This window comes from Macrobrachium nipponense, chromosome 20, assembly GCF_015104395.2.
Source record: "Macrobrachium nipponense isolate FS-2020 chromosome 20, ASM1510439v2, whole genome shotgun sequence".
NCBI classification, from domain to species: Eukaryota; Metazoa; Arthropoda; class Malacostraca; order Decapoda; family Palaemonidae; genus Macrobrachium; species Macrobrachium nipponense.
In genome coordinates this window covers 50,973,401-50,989,004 of record NC_061089.1, presented here as the reverse complement: position 1 = coordinate 50,989,004, position 15,604 = coordinate 50,973,401, and the positions used below count along the sequence as shown (strand labels likewise).

General features: G+C 37.8%; 1 protein-coding gene across 11 annotated transcripts in view; it reads right to left on the bottom strand.

Moving 5' to 3' along the window:
• The window catches only part of LOC135225739 (choline transporter-like protein 4), a 116,577-nt gene that overhangs the window by 33,257 nt on the left and 67,716 nt on the right, over positions 1-15,604 (bottom strand). For 10 of the 11 annotated variants that reach the window (XM_064265151.1, XM_064265203.1, XM_064265137.1 and 7 more), the window contains 4 exons: positions 10,073-10,238; positions 9,319-9,550; positions 8,723-8,897; positions 8,279-8,383 (listed from right to left, as the gene is read on the bottom strand). In XM_064265151.1, the coding sequence (XP_064121221.1) occupies positions 8,279-8,383; positions 8,723-8,897; positions 9,319-9,550; positions 10,073-10,238 (678 nt within the window). Of the gene's footprint in view, positions 1-8,278; positions 8,384-8,722; positions 8,898-9,318; positions 9,551-10,072; positions 10,239-14,295; positions 14,442-15,604 lie in introns of all 11 variants that reach the window. The other variant, XM_064265145.1, reaches the window with a different exon arrangement.

Genomic DNA, 15,604 nt, shown 5'->3' with positions numbered 1-15,604 from the left:
AACAGATATCTATTTCTTTCCGTGCTATAAGTGGGGCATTCAGTCAACAAATGCTTCACGGTCAAGGGTATCAAACAGTCGTCACAATATGGTTGGTGTTGGCCAGCTAGCAAAAACTCATGTGTCATCCGAGTGTGACCAATTCGGAGACGACAAAGAGTAGTCTCCCACTTTCGGGGCATCACGTTATATTTCCAAGGGGATATAACATTTGTTATTTCTCTCATCTTATTATCAGCTAAGCTTTCCCAATACTTTTGCCAATTATTATAAATAAAATTCTTAATTGTAGGTAAAAAATCATTACATGGAATGGGATACCTTCTTGGTAGCAACTCAGCTGCAGCATTCTTTGCCAGTGAATCTGCCTCCTCATTTCCACACACACCTACGTGTGCCGGAACCCAACAAAATCGAACTGTTATGCCTTTCAGACCAATAATAAAAAGCCACTCTAAAATCTTTAAAACCAAAGGGTTACTAGAATTAAAAACTTCTAAAGCTTGAAGGACACTTCTTGCATCACTAAAAATGGTAAAATTGCCCTCATCTTTTAATGCTATTTTCTCAATAGCGGTTAATATGCCATATAGTTCTGCAGTAAATATGGAAGATACTAGAGGAAGTGCACCTCTACAATTAAAAGAACCACTATATACTCCAAATCCAACGCCAGCATCAGATTTGGAGCCATCTGTATATATAAGTCGATTCCCTATGTTCTTCGACATGTTCATGAAAGAGAGACCTGGCTTCTAATTCAGTCATGTTCTTTTTTATACCAATAAAATATTTACAAAAAGATATATCTGGTAATTTCCATGGAGGGGTTGGTGATATCCTAAATGGAAGAACTCTATTTCTTGCTATATCAAGACCGTTTATTAATTGTTTTACCCGAAAACACGAGAGAAGACCCTTGTGAACACTTGAGGGGCTGTTGTCAGTTCGAAGCACAGGACTTTGAACTCGAAGACCTTGTTCCCAAGAGAGAAGCGAAGGAATTTCCTGGACGTCGGATGAACAGGGATTTGGAGGTATGTGCCCCTTAAGTGTATCAACAGCCTGAAGTCGTCTTCCCTCACAGCTGCCAGCACCGAACGCGGGATCTCCATCTTGAATTGTGGCTTCCTGATGAAGTGATGCAAGGTGGAGAAGTCGATCACAGGTCTCCATCCTCATAACGCCTTGAGCACCAAGATGTGACTGTAAAATGGAGGCGGGCGCACCACTTCCCCTATCGCAATTTGTCCAGCATCTTCTGCACCTCCTCCCGAAGAGCCCAGAACCTCAGAGAATCTGGAGGATATGCCTTCGTGAGCTGCGGCTTGTCTGACAGAGCAGGAGAGAAATCGAATGGCAGTACGTACCCCACCCCAAGGGTATCTACCACCCACTTCTCTGTCCACAACTCTGCCACTTGGCCCAATGGCTTGCTAGGCAACCCCCCCCCCCCCTGTCCCAGGAGAGGCGCCTAACCTACCAAGGGCCCCTTGGGCCCCATCTTGGCCTAAAGGAACGGGACAAAAGGGACGTTGATCCTCTGACCAAGGTTGAGTCGAATGGGAAGGCCCTGCCGAACTCGAATTCCTCGATGGCCTACCAAGCGACGGTCTTCTTGACTACTGCTGGACGGGGAGGAGAAGGAGAAGGATGTCTCCGAGGACGAGACTCCGACTTAAGACATGGCCTGGCGCACCAGTCTGTATTTGGTGTCAGCACAACGCTGGCCTATCGCATTCTAATCAGTGGCAGGATAGCCCATAAACTAACATTGAGGTGAGCCACTAAGCCTTTCAAGCAAGAAGGAGGGAAGACAGCTGAGCCTAATACGTACTTTGCAAATTGTTGAACCCACGCATGAGATCAACAACTTCCAAAAAGGAAGACAAAAACTCTTGCATGTCTCCCTCCTCCTGCTCTGGCAACGGAGAAGAATCAGCAGCCAAACAGACCAAAACACCAACTAACCTGTCTGGGCTGGGTCCACGTGTCGGCTCCCGAGACGAACCCACTATAACAATACGAACATCACTACGTTCTCCTCCAACAGATGATTCATTAACATGTCCATGAATGGTCACGGGCATGGCCGACTTACGAACGTGAGTTGGAGAGGAATCCAAAACACTCGAGATCAAAGAAGAATCCTTGGGAATCGAATTTTAAGAAGCATCAGTGCAAGGGGCAGGTCAAACACTCCTGCTGCAGCAACTTCAAGCACATCACCTTTGACCTATTGACAGGCTCCTTGAGATCTTTACAGTGACAAATATGCCTTGGAGAAGAAATAGCACTTGCATCAAGTGCACGGACAGGGGAGGTTGCAACACGCTCATGGACGGGGGAGGTTGCAACATACTCGAGATGTGCAAGGACGGGGGAAGTTGCAACATGCCCATGATTCGATGAAGAGGACGAAGCAGCCGCTACAGAATACACAATGGAAGATACGTACACTACACTCTCTGGGGAGATTGCAACATGCTCGCGATGTGCATGGATGAGGGAGGTTGCAACAGTCGAGACGTGCACGGATGGGGGAAGTTGCAATGCGCCCGCGAATCGATGCAGGACGAAGCCACTGACACTCTCCGAAACATCAACAATCTTGAGAACACATCCTCGTAGTTCCTCCATCGTAGGCGAAGAAAGAGCAAAATCATTAGCCTTTCAATGCTTGATAAGCCAACGTGGCGCAGAGGGGGGAAGAGGGAGAAGGTAGCACTGGTTCCGCAAGCGATTTCTTCGCAGGAGGCGAGGACGAAGCAATGCGTTTCCTTCCAATGCTCCCAACTGACAAGGCAGCCAACTTAACATCCAAAACAGAGTCCAACCTCTTAAGCACTGCCTGGCATATAACCTCAGACTGATCTGCAAGGGAAGGTTACGATGACATGGAAGGAAGAAGTAGCGAATGGGGCGGCAGAGATGATGTCATGACGGAGAGAGGCAGAGCTCAGATGATGACTGGGAGTGACATCATCGATGGGAGTGACATCACAAGCGGTGATGACGTCACGGCCTCCCCTCGGTGAGATCACAGCTTCCCTCTGACTCGAAGAAGTGTCAACAGTCACTGGCGGAGCAATAGAAGATGGCCGACCTCGACAAGGCCGGGAGAAGGGGGGATGGCCTGGCCAGCCTGAGGAGGAGGGGTGGGTAGCGAGCCTCCAAACGGCCCGCAAGCAACCCCTCCAGGATGGGGGCCCCCTAGCCCGAGCGTCTTCCAATCGCCGCCATCTTGGACGCCACCAACTCTGGAAGAAATGAGAATGATGAAAAAATAAACCCTCCCCCTTCCCGGGAATCAAAATAATTCCCAAAGAAGGGGGAATATACAAACATCAGCCTGGTGGCCTCCTGATACTCCCAGCGACGAATCAAAGGAAGAAAAGGGAGGAGACACAGGAACTAGTCTACTATGGGGGTTGGTGGTGCAGGAGACGAAACATCAGGAAGGGGAAAGAAACCTTCCCATGAAGGAAGATTCAAGCCCTCCGATGTTCTCTCTAGCCATAAAATGACTTCCACTGCTTTAAGGCCATGCCCAGCATCCCGTGCAAGGATTCAAGTACAAAAATTAGAAAAGCACCTACTGCATTACGTTGGGGTCAGCCGCTGCCGAAGCCAAAGATGAGAACACGGAAAACCTGGAATTCCGGGGTACACACGTTGACGAGGCTGAGAAGGAGCAGAAGCCATAATATCTCTCAAATACACACACACACACACAAAACGCAAGCGAAACGGGCAATGAACTGGGTAAAGGCCAAGAGGGGAAAACACTTCTCTCGCCCAGGCGGTCAAAGAAAGACTGAGGCGTGATCGTAGGTGAAGCCTTCACCCGATATACCCATGCATGCCAGATATCACAAGATTCCTTGCTTTCATCTGTTTTTTAACCGGATCCAGCTAGTTGCTAGAAATTATCCTATAGTTAAGACCGAAGGTTTGTTCGCGTATGAACAAACTATAGGTTCCGATTAGAAACAGTGAAGCAGACCTGTGCCTAAACCAGTGATCATATTTTAACAAAGACTTCACAAAATAAAATTATGAAATCGGTGAAACATGATGAAATGTATAAATTTCTGTGCACTAACACATGATAAAATATTGACATAAAATATGAAATGCAATATTCATGTTTGGGTTCTGTGCTTTAACACATAAGTAATCGACAACTATGCTTGTGCACTGTGAACAGCTCTATACTGTACCTTCAAAAATATTGTCAAATCATCGTTTAGCTGAAACGATAATTTCAATTTATGTCAAGAACAGTTTTTTTTACAGAGCCTGAAACTTCAAATCTACACTAATCTTCTTGATAAGATTGCTATTTATGAATTAAAGGATCTCAGAGTACCTATATAATTAGTCATAAGCAGCTTTCAGTATAAACAAGTATGAATTATAGCTTCTTTTATCCCATAAAAACATTTCTCTATATTCAAAAAATTTTATACGTATATGTAATAAGGCTATTCATTCTTAAATGCAATTAAGAAATATGGCAACCAAGAAATGATACACCTAATATGAAGATATGTTTTTTTAATATACATATATGCAATTTTATTAACTTTGCACATCAAAATCTCAGTGACTAGAAACAGTATATGCTTTGGGAAGCTCCTCCCAGTTGAAAGTAAGGAAAATGGCTGAAATACATAATTCTAAAGTCTAAAATTAATATTCAAAACACTTAAATTCTGTTTCCTCCACAGAAACATACCATAGTCCCTCTGTCTTCACTTTTGAATTAAACTGAAATCTACCTTGAACATTAAAATAAAATAGGTTCGATATTTTCAAGGGATCAAAAATGGATTTGGGAATGGAACAATATGCCTCCTATCTCTGCATAGCTCTCTGAATTCCACCTTGCCACCACATCAAAATATTTCCAATTCTTGTATGTGCCTCAGTTCAAGGAAACCAAGTCAGTTCCTGCTGGGTAACAGTAATGGAATAAGATCTTCACGAATCACCCCTTTAACTGGCTCAATTTCCTCTGACATGAAGGATTTTTATTACCTTACATGAATTCAACAAGACCACCAAGTCACATTTTTATACTAGCATAAGGCTCAGCTCAAGTTGTTTTAATGAGAAGTGGAAACTGGAGCAAGATAAAGTAAAAACACTGAACTTCCAGATAGGATGAGACTGAAGGGAATGGAAAAAAAGTCAAGACAGAAACCAATCAAGCAGAGATCAAAAATACCTTCTAAAGAACTTGAGGATTTGTAATAGGTCTTCCTCATGCATTCCAAATATGATTCTCAATAATGTACTATAGCCTTGCCTATTTTAAACCACCTCTATATTCATTGTAAGTGATATCCATATCTTTGCTGTGTGGAGAAACACATTTTGTGAGTATATTTTGTGAAATTTTATTCTTACTATTGGCATACTCCTATATAGAAACAGTCCAGGAATTTCTGTCCACTACTCTTTCTTATTGTCCTCTAAGTACTGCTCTCAAAGTTAAGTAGGTATGTGAATAGTTTAACAAATATCATCTAGATTTCCAGAATTTCACTAATAATTTTTCTGAAGCACACTAGACACTGAAAATTCTTTATTTCTTCTACATTTTGCAATCCAGCCAATAAAAACCAATGTGTGGCATCTGTTTCTATGGGATACTAGAAACTTTCAAGACATAATAAGTGCTCTATTACTTGAGTCTCATGGAAAATATTTCATATCATGGGTGATGGGAACATAATATAAAAATGAAAAGGGAAGAGCTTCGCCAGAAAGACTGTCCAAATCACACATTAAATTAATGAAAGCAAGTGATAGGTGAAATGGGGCTTCCCCTATCAAGGACATTCCTTCTAGCCAATTACAACCTCTCACTTTAACCAGCCTTTTATGCTCAAGTTTGTTGGCTAAAACATAAAAAAATTATCTGTAAAGTAATGTGGAGCAATTTTATCTGAAAAGTAAAGGTACACAACCCTTTAAACAAAATCCTTGGGGCCAGATGTTTCAGTTTTTGGACATTTTCGAATTTTGGAACTGTGGGGTCAGGAGCATAATCAAACATCACTACTGCAGCAAAAACATTATTTTTTCCTTTTCCAAATTTTTTCAATATAGTTATTAATTCGTTAAAGTTTATTATTATCTATATTAATATACTGTTAAATGAATGTGAGATCCTTAAGATCATCAATAATAAAACAGTGGGACAATTAAGAACATATGTTTACTAACACATTTTCTTTTCAACAAAACCATTCCGTAAAATGCAAAATATACGTTTGTTTGTATGGTGTTTTTACGTTGCTTGGAACCAGTGGTTATTCAGCAACGGGACCAACGGTTTTACGTGACTTCCGAACCAGTCGAGAGTGAACTATCACCAGAAATGCACATCTCTCACTCCTCAATGGAATGGCCGAGAATCGAACTCTCAACCACCGTGGTGGGACGCCAACACCATACCAACCACGCCACTGAGGCGCTCAAAATATACATGATCTAAATAATTGTCATTCAACTTGTGACTTTTAATGATACAATAAGTAAGACTATAAAATAAATTTCATTATATCCATCTTGGAGAGGGATGTTCTTTATTGTTACTAATGCCATCATCAGTTTGCAGTTGTACATTTGAGGACGGTCTGGGAACAAGATTCGCAAGTGATGACATATCACTACGAGTGACTGTGTGGGATCTTCTATACCATTGTATTGAAGTTAAAATTATAGTTACATTTTTTTCTATGAAGTAACAATTATATAAAGCAAATTATTGCATAATTTTTGCCATCAGCAGTCAAATAATCATGATCATGGCAACGTTCAAACTAAGTGCTGTACACAATTGTGATTGAAATGTCTATACACAGAACATAAGTAGAGGGCTGTCACTGGCTAACAAATCTCTATGACAACCAGCCAGCCAATCAGGTTTTAGCTGTAATCTGTCTGAGAAAGAATGTTTTGCTCACATCAAGTTGACGATGACCTAATGATGATGCACGTGCATGTGTTTTGAATAAAGTACTATACTTTTTAATAGTGCATGTATTTTACTGATTACATGAATAGAATGAATTCCTTCGCATTACTCTGAGAGTAAAATTGTTGATTCAGAGATTCTTCAACAACAAAATAACTAATTTGTTTTGCTTCAGAAGATATTTAATTAAGCTGCGTTGGCATACCTTCAAAACAAAATTCATCTCTTTAATCTCTCGAGGAGTGTTCAATTCATTTCTGCTGGTCACACCCTTCATAGTCCTCATGACTGACAACAATATTTGTTTGTTTTTTTGTCTTCCCAAGATGTATTGCCTGTACTACACATTTTTTAAAACATTATGAATGCAAACACACAGTGTGTGCATGTGCTAATACCTATTGGTTAAAGAGACTTAAATTACCAGTATCTTTTCCACAGAGAGAGAGAGAGAGCATGTTCATCTCTTTAGTCTCTCGAAGAATGTTAATCCATTTGTTTACCTGGGTCACATCCTTTATACAGAAGTCTACACAACTGACAACAAAATTTATATTTGTTTGTTTCTTCCAAAGATGTACTACTACCCCTGAGAGAGAGAGTATTTAGGGTTCTAATGCTTGGCAGATGTACAATTATGGGGATTTTCTAAGGTCAATTCTTGGGATTTCATAAGGAAAATAATTAGTAGCAGCAGCACACACCCAAATGATTCAGGTCAGCCATTAGCACACTAACTACCAAACTTATGAATTGATGCTCTACTCTAAAAATGTTTTAGGTTTTTAGAGCTTTTCAGTTTTAAGAATTTCGGATAAAGGATTGTGTACCTGTAGTACAATTTTGTAAATTATGTCTTATACTAATTGTTTACATAATTTACCCTATCTTGAATAAAAATATGTAGTACAGATTAATATAAAAAAGCAGCTCGCTGCCTATACTATCTTACCCTTGTAATGTTTTGCCATATTTGTTCATACAATATACTCGAAAGAAAATTTTCATCTCTGTAAAAGTTTAATTCACGAGTGGAATTTTCATGATTGTTGAAGAACAAATAGTAGTACCTTAAATGGTGGTTCACAGGTGTACAAAAATAAGGACAATAAGGAAAACTGTCCCTTTTAGCTACCCCCATTTAAATTTTATAGCAAGCACACCCCTGTACTAAATGCTACATAAAATCAGATATGTAATTCATCAATCCCTCTTATAATCATTCTTAATATGATATATATATTATTGGTGCCATAGGGACTAATCATGAAACATGGTACTACTTACATGAAGCCTTGGAATATTTGGGTCTACATGATAGTCAAAGAACTGGCATGAGGCTTCTGGGCACGATGTGTTACTGAAGGTCTTATAGTCACATGTAGCATTTTCCTGTGATAATTACAGTAAAAATCTTAACCTGGTCTATGAATATATAAATAACAAATGTAAAGTAAAATCCTTGATTCTGCACCTTTCAGATCCTTCTAGCACAATTAGATCTACTGTATTGCAGGATTCAGACTACACGGAAACTTTGGTTAAATATGACAAATTAAAAGATAAATTATGCTAAATGAATCAAAGTATGAAATTACTTTAAAATCCTTACAATTACACAAACTGAGAGTGCAAATTCTGAACAGTACGTATCCACTATATTATTCTTGAGTATTTGATTAGGGAGCTAGCATAAACAATTCATGAAACCCATAAGAGAATGCTGCTCACCTTTATACCAACTGCTTCGCATTTACATCCTGTGCTAGGGCACATGATTCTGTACTGTGCTTTTCCCGCAGATGAAAGGTACAAGGCAACAATACAAAAGAATCCCAGAACTATCAGCTGTATAATGTATGGTATAATAGGGAAAAACAAGGTTGACATGATGTTACCAACAGCCCTGCAATTGAAGGAGCATATCATTAAAATTTATGATACTCCAAAAGCATACTAATTGTATTCTCATTCAGAGTAAAATGTTGGCTAAAAAACCATTCCTCCTTCTCTCATCCTATTTTGATATCTGCATTATTAACATATATGTACAAATATAATAATTATGGATACTTATGTAATATTACATTTTCTTAATTTTGTTTTTCTTAATTTTACTTCCTTCGTCCCTGGTTTTCTTTCATACAGAAAATACTGTATGTAAGAATTAATTACATATGTAAATCTATATATTACTCCCTGTAATTATGAAGAGTTAAAGAAACTTGACAAGCAGTTTAGCTTGGGAGTTATTTTACCCAAATTCACAAGATAGTTAAGATTGTTGAAGTGTCTGCATAAGCTAAAGGAAATCTATATATTCTTACTTGCTAGCTTGTCCAATAAGAGCAATTGCTATGTTGATTCGCTTCCGCAAAAATATGAGAACAAACAAGCACACTAAGAAGACTGTCAGTGTGATGATGAACAAAATGAGCCATGTTGTTTCTAATTCTCCATACTTGCTGAACTCCGTGGTAAACTGAATCTCAGGCATGGTCATGTTTATGGTTCCATCCTTACGCAACGTTAGATACTTGTTCATGGTGTAATAACAACCTGCAAGGTAAGAGTTTAGCATCCAAAAATCTTGTAAACCAATGTGAAGCTGAATTCAGAAAAAAAGATAATCATTCTAACTTTCCACTGATTATTCTCAAACATGTAAACTGAAACTAAGTACAGTGTATAATAATATATTGGAAGAATAAAATTTTCTTTTCCCCTTACTGACCTCCTACTAAGTAAATTGGAAGACACTGATGACATGAAAATATGGGGTGGTGAACATGACTCAAGCAAGGTCCTAACCTACCACCAGGTCTTAAGCCCTGACTTTTATAACTTTATAATATTAATTAGACCCTTTGTTATTCTCTTCGTTCTAAAGTAAAATTTGTTAACTGTGTTCTAAAGTAAAATTTGTTAACTGTAAGAACAAATCATTTATACTATAGTATTAGTAGTAGTAATATCAGACAGTTGTATGTGCTAAGTGACAATCATCAAGATCTCCATATCATATACTACTCTAAATAGAAAAGTAATAGCAAAAAGATACAGCTTAAAGAACTGACTCACCAAATCCAGAAAGTCCAACAAATGCCACCAGGGAGAACCAAATCATAACTGCTGATATAAATCTTAGAAGGAATATCCACAAGAAAGACACAAGCATTGCCACAACAAATCCTCCCAAGATGATCCACCATGTTGTTTTGATATCTTGGAAAACTCCCTCAGCTACCTGTATCATAAAAGCAAGTTAGTAACATACCTCTCCACCAATTTCACATATGAATGAAAAAATTACCAAATCAAAACTACCATTATTTCAGAAAAAAGTGGAATTTCAATAAACAATAACTATAAATTGTACATACAGATGTTTTATACTAAAAACTTTTCATAAGAAGAACAAGAAAGCAAATCCACAAAATGAAGATTTAATTTTAACTTGCAAAGAGTGATATCATGAACAGCAGTCCATGAATCTTAGCTAATCCAAAAATCAAGGATTCAGTAACTTAATAGGAGCTTTACAATCAGAAACACGTTTACACAGTCTTTAGAAACCAACTTATTATTGTAACCTTTCAAATTATAAATATTCTAAATCACTGAATTATAAATTTACACAAGTATATTTCTGTGTACCATTCATTTAAAAAATCTGCAAAAAAGTTAAAAGACAGTAGTAAGAGACCTGTTTCAACTAACCTTAAGAGATTCAGCTGGCCTATTCAAAACCTACTGTGTTAATGAGTGAAATTCAGCATGCTTGAGCTACGTATTGGAAAATTTGAATAATTTATGGAAAAAACGCCAAAAAGAATTTTAAGAATCTCAGTTTATGAATACATATTCCTGGTGCGCTACTGTGATCACTAAAAATTGCAACACTGCTTTCAATTCTGATGTGAACATTTTTTTGGTGAGACTTATCATTCTACTATGGCAGCAATTCTTCATCAGGGACTAACTAAATCTTCTTCTTTACCACCGTTGTCACTACATTAAGGGGTCGGTTGCCTGATGTGCCTTTTCCACTGCCTTCTATCAAAGGCATCGCCCTCCACCAAACCTGTTCTCTCAATATCTTCCTTCACTTTATCTCGCCATCTGATTCTCTGCCTCCCTCTCCATATGACAAATTTTTAATCGATTTGTATTTTTCATAACTAACATACCTGAGGTCTTCACAATAGGATAATCTTCTAGTGCTAGCTGGAAAACGGCTAAAAACAATCAAAGATTGTAAACCTCTAACGGGTTCCTCCCAAGCCCTCTTCACTCCCTCATCATCATCCATCCTCAACACATGCCCATACCATCTCAATCATGACTCTTATTACCTCTGTAATCTTGAAAGCCTGCCCTTCTTCTTATTTCATAATTTTCCAATCTCTAAGGCAGTGATATTCCAATAATTCCAGCTCACCTCACCATTCTCATCTCTGTTCTCTCAAGCTTTACTTCCTCTTTTCTTCTTAGAGCCCATGTTTCTGATCCATACATTAACACTGGTCTTATCACTGTGCTATAGATCTTGACTTTTAGCTTGATTGGCATTTTCTTATCACATACTACTTCAGCTACCTCTCTCCACTCCCCCCACACAGCTTTTATCCTACTGTCAACTTCAACCTCACATCCTCCCTCCTGGCTTAAAGTAGATCCTAACTATTTAAACTTTTCTGTCTGTTTTATAATCATGCCTCTTCTCTCTTGTATTTCTATTCTGTCTCTATTTTCCCTACTGCTCACCAAAATCTGTTTTATTCACATTCACCTTTAATCCACGCCTTTCTAAAGACTCTTGCCACTCTCCAACCCTTCTCTGTAGGTCCTTCTCATTTTCAGCAGTAATCACCAGATCATCGGCGTGCAACAACTCCCACAGCTCTTCATTCCTGATCTCTCTACTTAACAAATCCATGACCAGTACAAACAAAAATGGGCTTAATGCTGACCCTTAGTGTAATCAAACACTAACTTCAAAGTTTTCTGTTTCCATAACTACTGTTATTACTTTTGGGTTCATTCTTTGATTTATCATCTCGACCAGCCTAACAAATTTTTCTGGGACTTTCCTCTTCCTCAAACACCAAAATATTACTTCTCTAGGGATTCTGTCGTATGCTTTCTCTAGGCTTATAAATGCACAATAGAGCTTCTGGTTTCCCTTTAGCCTCTTTTCCTGTAGCTATCTTACTATGAAGATGGCATCCACCATCTCTCTTCCTCTCATGAATCCATACTGCTGTTTCCTGATCTTTCCAATCTCTCTTAATCTCTCATCCAGTATCTTCTCTAAAACTTTCAATCCATGCTCTGTTAGTTTAATTCCCCTGTAGTTACCACAATCCACAACATCTCCCTTCTGCTTGTATATATATACCATTAAACTCTCCTCCCAGTCCCTAGGCATGACTTCCTCTTCCCGTATAGCTTTCAATAAATCCAGCATCCATTTCTCCCCCTCTGTACCTAGTAATTTGAGAATTTCAATTTGGAACTCCGATGGACCTGGTGGTGCTTTACCATTCTTCATTTCACTTAATGGTCTCTTCACTTCTGTATCCTGCATCTCCATCACTGGTCCCTCCATCATCCATGTTTCTCCCACCTCCACTCTCTCATTTTCAGTACTTAAAAGTTGTTAAAAATACTCTCTCCCTCTTTTCTTAATGTCTTCATCTCTATACAATATACTATTTCCATCTCTATCCTTAATGACACCCAATTTACCCAAATCCTGTCTCTGCCCTCCTCAAGTTTGAAATCTTATATACCGTATATCTTTTTCTTCTTCTCTTATCCTTAGTCCTTCATTCAACTGTTCTTCTACTCGTCCAATAGCCATACCTACTCTCCTTCATGCATCTCTTTACTCTTCTCTGTACCGTTCCTCTGCACCCTGTTCATGGCTTACTTTCCAGTTCTTAAATGCTTTTGATCTTCTTTTAATTGATTCTTGCACCTCTCCATTCCACCACAACTATTCTCCTCTCAACACTCCATATCCACTGATTCTTCCCATCAGTTCCTGTTTTCCCACACATATTTCTCTCATGTCTGTCCAGATATTTCCACTCTGTTACCCTGTCCAAATTCTAAGTTTCTCCTCTTTCTCTTTGAAGGCTACTGAAATTTAGATTAGCAGTGCTCTTAGCTGTATGCATTATCTATTGTCAGGTATTATAGACGGGTGTGAGTTCAGACTTTCCACATTTTCCTTGGTGAATGAGCCTCAATACTGGGTAGGGACTTCTTTTATTACATTAATTAAAAGACTGGAAAAATACTCAAAACTTTCCTTCTACTTCACATGGTTTTCTAAATTAAAGTTTACAAAATGAACAAATAAAGCTATATCAATGATGATGTTCAGAAGACTGTACCATATTATTAAACAAAAAGCTTATGAAAATTTCATGCGTTCATGTAAAGAAAATCTCCTGTGGAGCAGCCTCCGACAATATTCACTCTTCAAAATGTGACATTTCCTTCAAAATTCTTCTTCTTTACTAGGCAAAATGAACTTTTCCTCTTACCTTTTAAATCACAACTACAAGAAACCCATACCTTGGAATGACATTATATACCTACTATCTTTAAAAATAATAAACTGCTACAACTACAAAACAAACAGATACATGCATTGCATACATTACTGTGCACAGCATACCAGAAAATATAGTTAAAGATAAGAAGCAAATAAGTTTTATAGCAAGCAAAACAAATAGTATAGCGCTAATTATTAGCTAAGCATATTAAAACTCATCAGTTTTATTGAAGCTTTCATGCAAATCTACATAAACAGCATTAGAATGTGTATACTACTTTAATATTGTTTGATATATATAAAACTCTGCTATAGAGGTTTTACATACAAAAATAAAATCAAATTCTTAAAAATGCAGTGGCACATTCAGGTGATAAATGCATGAATTGGAATCAACACATCTGAAGCTCTGCAGGACACAAATATATATACAATATTAAGGAAAAAGTACTTACATTACTATATGTATTGTACTTTATACCTTGGTTTGAATGAAACTGAAAGAAGGCCTAAAAAAATGGGAACAGTCTTGAAAAGTATATAACCACTGGCCGAGGAATTCATTTTCCAAAATATGTTCAGAAATAAAAAAAAAAAAAAAAAAAAAAAAAAAAAACAGCATATTATTAGGCCTGACTACAAAAAGAAATTAAGAAAAAATTAAGCTGTTTTAATAGACAAACATAACCACCAAAACATGAATCAGTCATTGCAGCCACCAAACCTTTCTCATTACCTCTGAGGCCTGATAGAATTTTGCAAGGTATTTTGAAGCATCTGCAAGTAGCTTCCCTGTAACAGTTTCCTGATCAACATTCAGAATTGCTGCACCTCCCATTGTAATATTTCCAGCAGGGACTTTGGGAATGCAACGTCCTGCCACTACAACAAAAATCCTTTTTTAGAATTCTTGTCAGTAACGGCTATGCTGCATACCAAATATACACAGTACATAGTATATGTTTGATCTGAAATTCTTCTTAAGCAAAAAATTGTTTCTATAAATACTATACAGTACATACTACCATTGAAAGCCTTTAACTCTAATGGCAAGCTACCAACCACAATTGCACACTTGAATTACCCTCAACCATAAAAAGTATGAACACCCAACATTTGCCATGGAAAATGGTAAGATACGTATTTTTCCTTTGAAAAATCAGGTTAAAAGCATTGAACACTCTTCCGCTTACATTGCTTCCAACCAATTATGAAAATTAAAAATAATTTTCATTTCCATTAAATAATGAGCCTCAAGATAATCTCAGAAATTTGTCAAAATATAAATGAATTTATTCTAAGGCCATTAGGGTAACTTGCATACCTACACTTTACTACTTTTACAGTTCAGCAACTCCATAGATTCAACATATTATTATAGCAATGTTTTAGCAACTCATAAATCAGAACCTGCAACCTTTGGTTTTGTAAGGAAATTAAGATATAAACTTTGGAATCGAATGAAATGAGCTAAATACCAGTGCAAACAATTGTAACTCATTCATCAGCTACAGACTGCACTTAAGTGCCTTTAGGTCAGTAAGCAATACATACATACTTATCACCTGCTAGTTTTAATATGCACATAGTCCAGTTCATTATTCAGCTTTCCAGGATTTGAAACACTTCCTTAAGAATAAGATCCAATATCAGGGGGAAATTTCTGTTCAATATGTAGTTTCCTTATTGCAACGGGTACATGAGGTCTGTAATACATCTTGATACAATAGTACATGGGCAGCAACAGGGAAAATGGAGGACATTTTCAAAAGGTGAGACCATAAAGCATTACAATTCATGGCTGCAGTACAGTGGGAAGATTGTATTCTGAATGAGAAATTGGTGGAGAGGTGTGGTATCATGAGGTTGGAAAAAAAACTGTGATGTTTGCATGTAATGAGAATGAATGAGGAAACGAGGTACATATAGAAGTAACACAACTATGACTTGTAAGAAGACCCCAAAAAATCACAAGAAAGGGGTAAATAAAGAACTAGATCTCATAGAGGTTCAGGCTGAAAGAGAATAGGGTAGACAATGGTACT